The following is a 2,090-nucleotide window of genomic DNA, read 5'->3' on the forward strand; positions in this document are numbered from 1 at the left end:
CAATCGCCTTCCTCCTCCCGTTAGCGCAGTAGAGCCACAACAAAGCTTGATCTGGCTATCTACCCTCTCCTTCTTTGCTTGATGCTATTGAGTTATGATTATGACTATCTCCTACTCCTATTGGTGCAGCTAAGCCACACCTCTCCGTGCTTGGCTATACACCGTGGGAGAAACACATATGACCATTTTGGTCACCATTCTATGCAATTTGGAATGAGCTCTCCAGCTTGCTCATGCCTACCATCCTACCCCTCCAACGAACTACTAGAGGCCACAAGACCAACGCAAGAGGAGTATCTTCAACAACATTTCGTATACGAACCCCTAGTTCCAACCTATGTGAGGATCAGGTTGAGATTATTATTCTCAACCTGTGTGGCTTTCTATTTCCCTCCTCTCTTCCTCTTCCTATAGAAGATACTAGCCTTTATTGTTATTTCACATTCAAAACCAAAGTACAAAGTAAGCCATTAGTTATATACATCAACAAATCCATAGAGATACATGAACCAACAAGAGTATTATCTTATTTGCTAGGGCCATTTTGTACAAAGTAGAAAGGAACACTAAGGGAAGGAACATCACAAGTGACAAATTTAATAGCTTGAGACATGACAAACACAATTTTGTTTCCCTTGCAAATATTCAACTATAATTGCTTACATATTAGGTTATTCAAGTCAATTGTAAGGATGACCCTACCATGCTCATTATCGATATGGTAGCTAGTGGTCAAAAAGAGCTTGTTTTTCAATATCAAAATAAAGGCAAAGTTTAAATGACTATTTGGCTTTGTTTAGGAAGTTTCTATTTGGTTTGGTTTTCGATAGTCTTACTATTCGCCAGTTTATAAGTCAATTATATATAAGTTTCATTTGATACTAAAAAAAAAGCCTACTTAAATTTCACCCTAATTTTTCGACCTTTTCTTCATTTTAGCCAATAGAAACACACTAGAATACCATTTTTCGAGCACAGCCATTGGAAGGTCGCACAATCAGATCATAGACATGAGAAACATTGATACAACAAGTGTGTCAACCAGTGTTAGAATAAACCATCCTTCAATGTATTTTGCATCGGTTCAAATCGAAAAAAAATCAATTGACGTTCTCAATACATGGTGGCCATTGTTTATTATATCGTACTCAATACATGGTGGCCATTATTTATTAGTACAAGCATCATATTATATCGTACTCAATACATGGTGGCCATTATTTATTAGTACAAGCATCATATTAACCCCATACTCAATTACCTCCAACCCTAGCAAGCAGCTAGCTAGCGGGGGTGGTGGCCACTACTTATTAGTACAAGCATCATACTCAAGACATACCCTACCTCCAACCCTAGCAAGCAGCTAGCAGGGGTGCCCCGCTATATATAGCTACCCAAGCCTAACCACCAATGCCAGCAAGCAGCTGGCGGGGTGCCTCGCCAGCTTACTAGTTGTTTCCCCCAGCGGTGGTGTTGGTGGAGGTGGTTGTGCTAGTGGTGGCGGCGGCGTCACAACGGCCGTACTGGGATTGGCAGCCGCTGCCACAATAGGCACTATCATTGGGCCCGCCGCAAAAGCCATACTGGCTGCAGCACTCGCCAGTGGAGCAGAAACCGGTGCCGCCCTGTGGCAGCGCTCCGCAGCAAGGCTGTGAGCAGGCTTGCGCATCCACCATTCGTACTGAGGAGCTCCAAGCTGCGGCTGCCAATACTAGAAGCAGAAGCAAGACGGGAGCAGAAGATGAAGCCATGCAGCTCCTTGAGCACGTTGAACAAGATAAGCTGTGAGGATGGTGTGAGGTAAGCTATTGGGCGTGCTTGCATGCGTAGTGGTGAGCGCTTGAGCTCACCATTATATAGTGGGCGGACGCAGATAACACTAGGTCTGAATTTGTTGGGGATAAGACAAGTTGCACTTAGCCCATAGGCCTACCCTCACCGCCATTGCACAGCTGCTCTCTCTCTCTCTCTCTCTCTCTCTCTCTATAGACATCAGCTGAAAAGCATCTCTCCCACACACTTTCTCTCTCACACACGCACACCGACCTCTCTCTGGAGTGTGTGGCCATGAAGGTTATCCAACCGATGAT

At 44.3% G+C, this 2,090-nt stretch overlaps 1 protein-coding gene across 1 annotated transcript; it reads right to left on the reverse strand.

The window, feature by feature from the left end:
* Positions 1–1,282: 1,282 nt before the first annotated feature.
* On the reverse strand, positions 1,283–1,815 carry LOC147618783 (uncharacterized). Its single transcript, XM_086774483.1, has one exon. The coding sequence runs from the start codon at positions 1,749–1,751 to the stop codon at positions 1,449–1,451; it is 303 nt and encodes a 100-aa protein (XP_086630609.1). The 5' UTR covers positions 1,752–1,815; the 3' UTR covers positions 1,283–1,448.
* Between the last annotated feature and the right edge of the window lie 275 nt (positions 1,816–2,090).

The sequence above is a fragment of the Cibotium barometz genome, chromosome 34 (assembly GCF_041138505.1).
Source record: "Cibotium barometz isolate CiBa-2024 chromosome 34, ASM4113850v1, whole genome shotgun sequence".
Classification (NCBI taxonomy): domain Eukaryota; kingdom Viridiplantae; phylum Streptophyta; class Polypodiopsida; order Cyatheales; family Cibotiaceae; genus Cibotium; species Cibotium barometz.

Bases quoted from the DNA above. Each gene is read 5' to 3' on its own strand.
- LOC147618783 (XM_086774483.1), bottom strand. From the start codon at position 1,751: ATGGCTTCATCTTCTGCTCCCGTCTTGCTTCTGCTTCTAGTATTGGCA.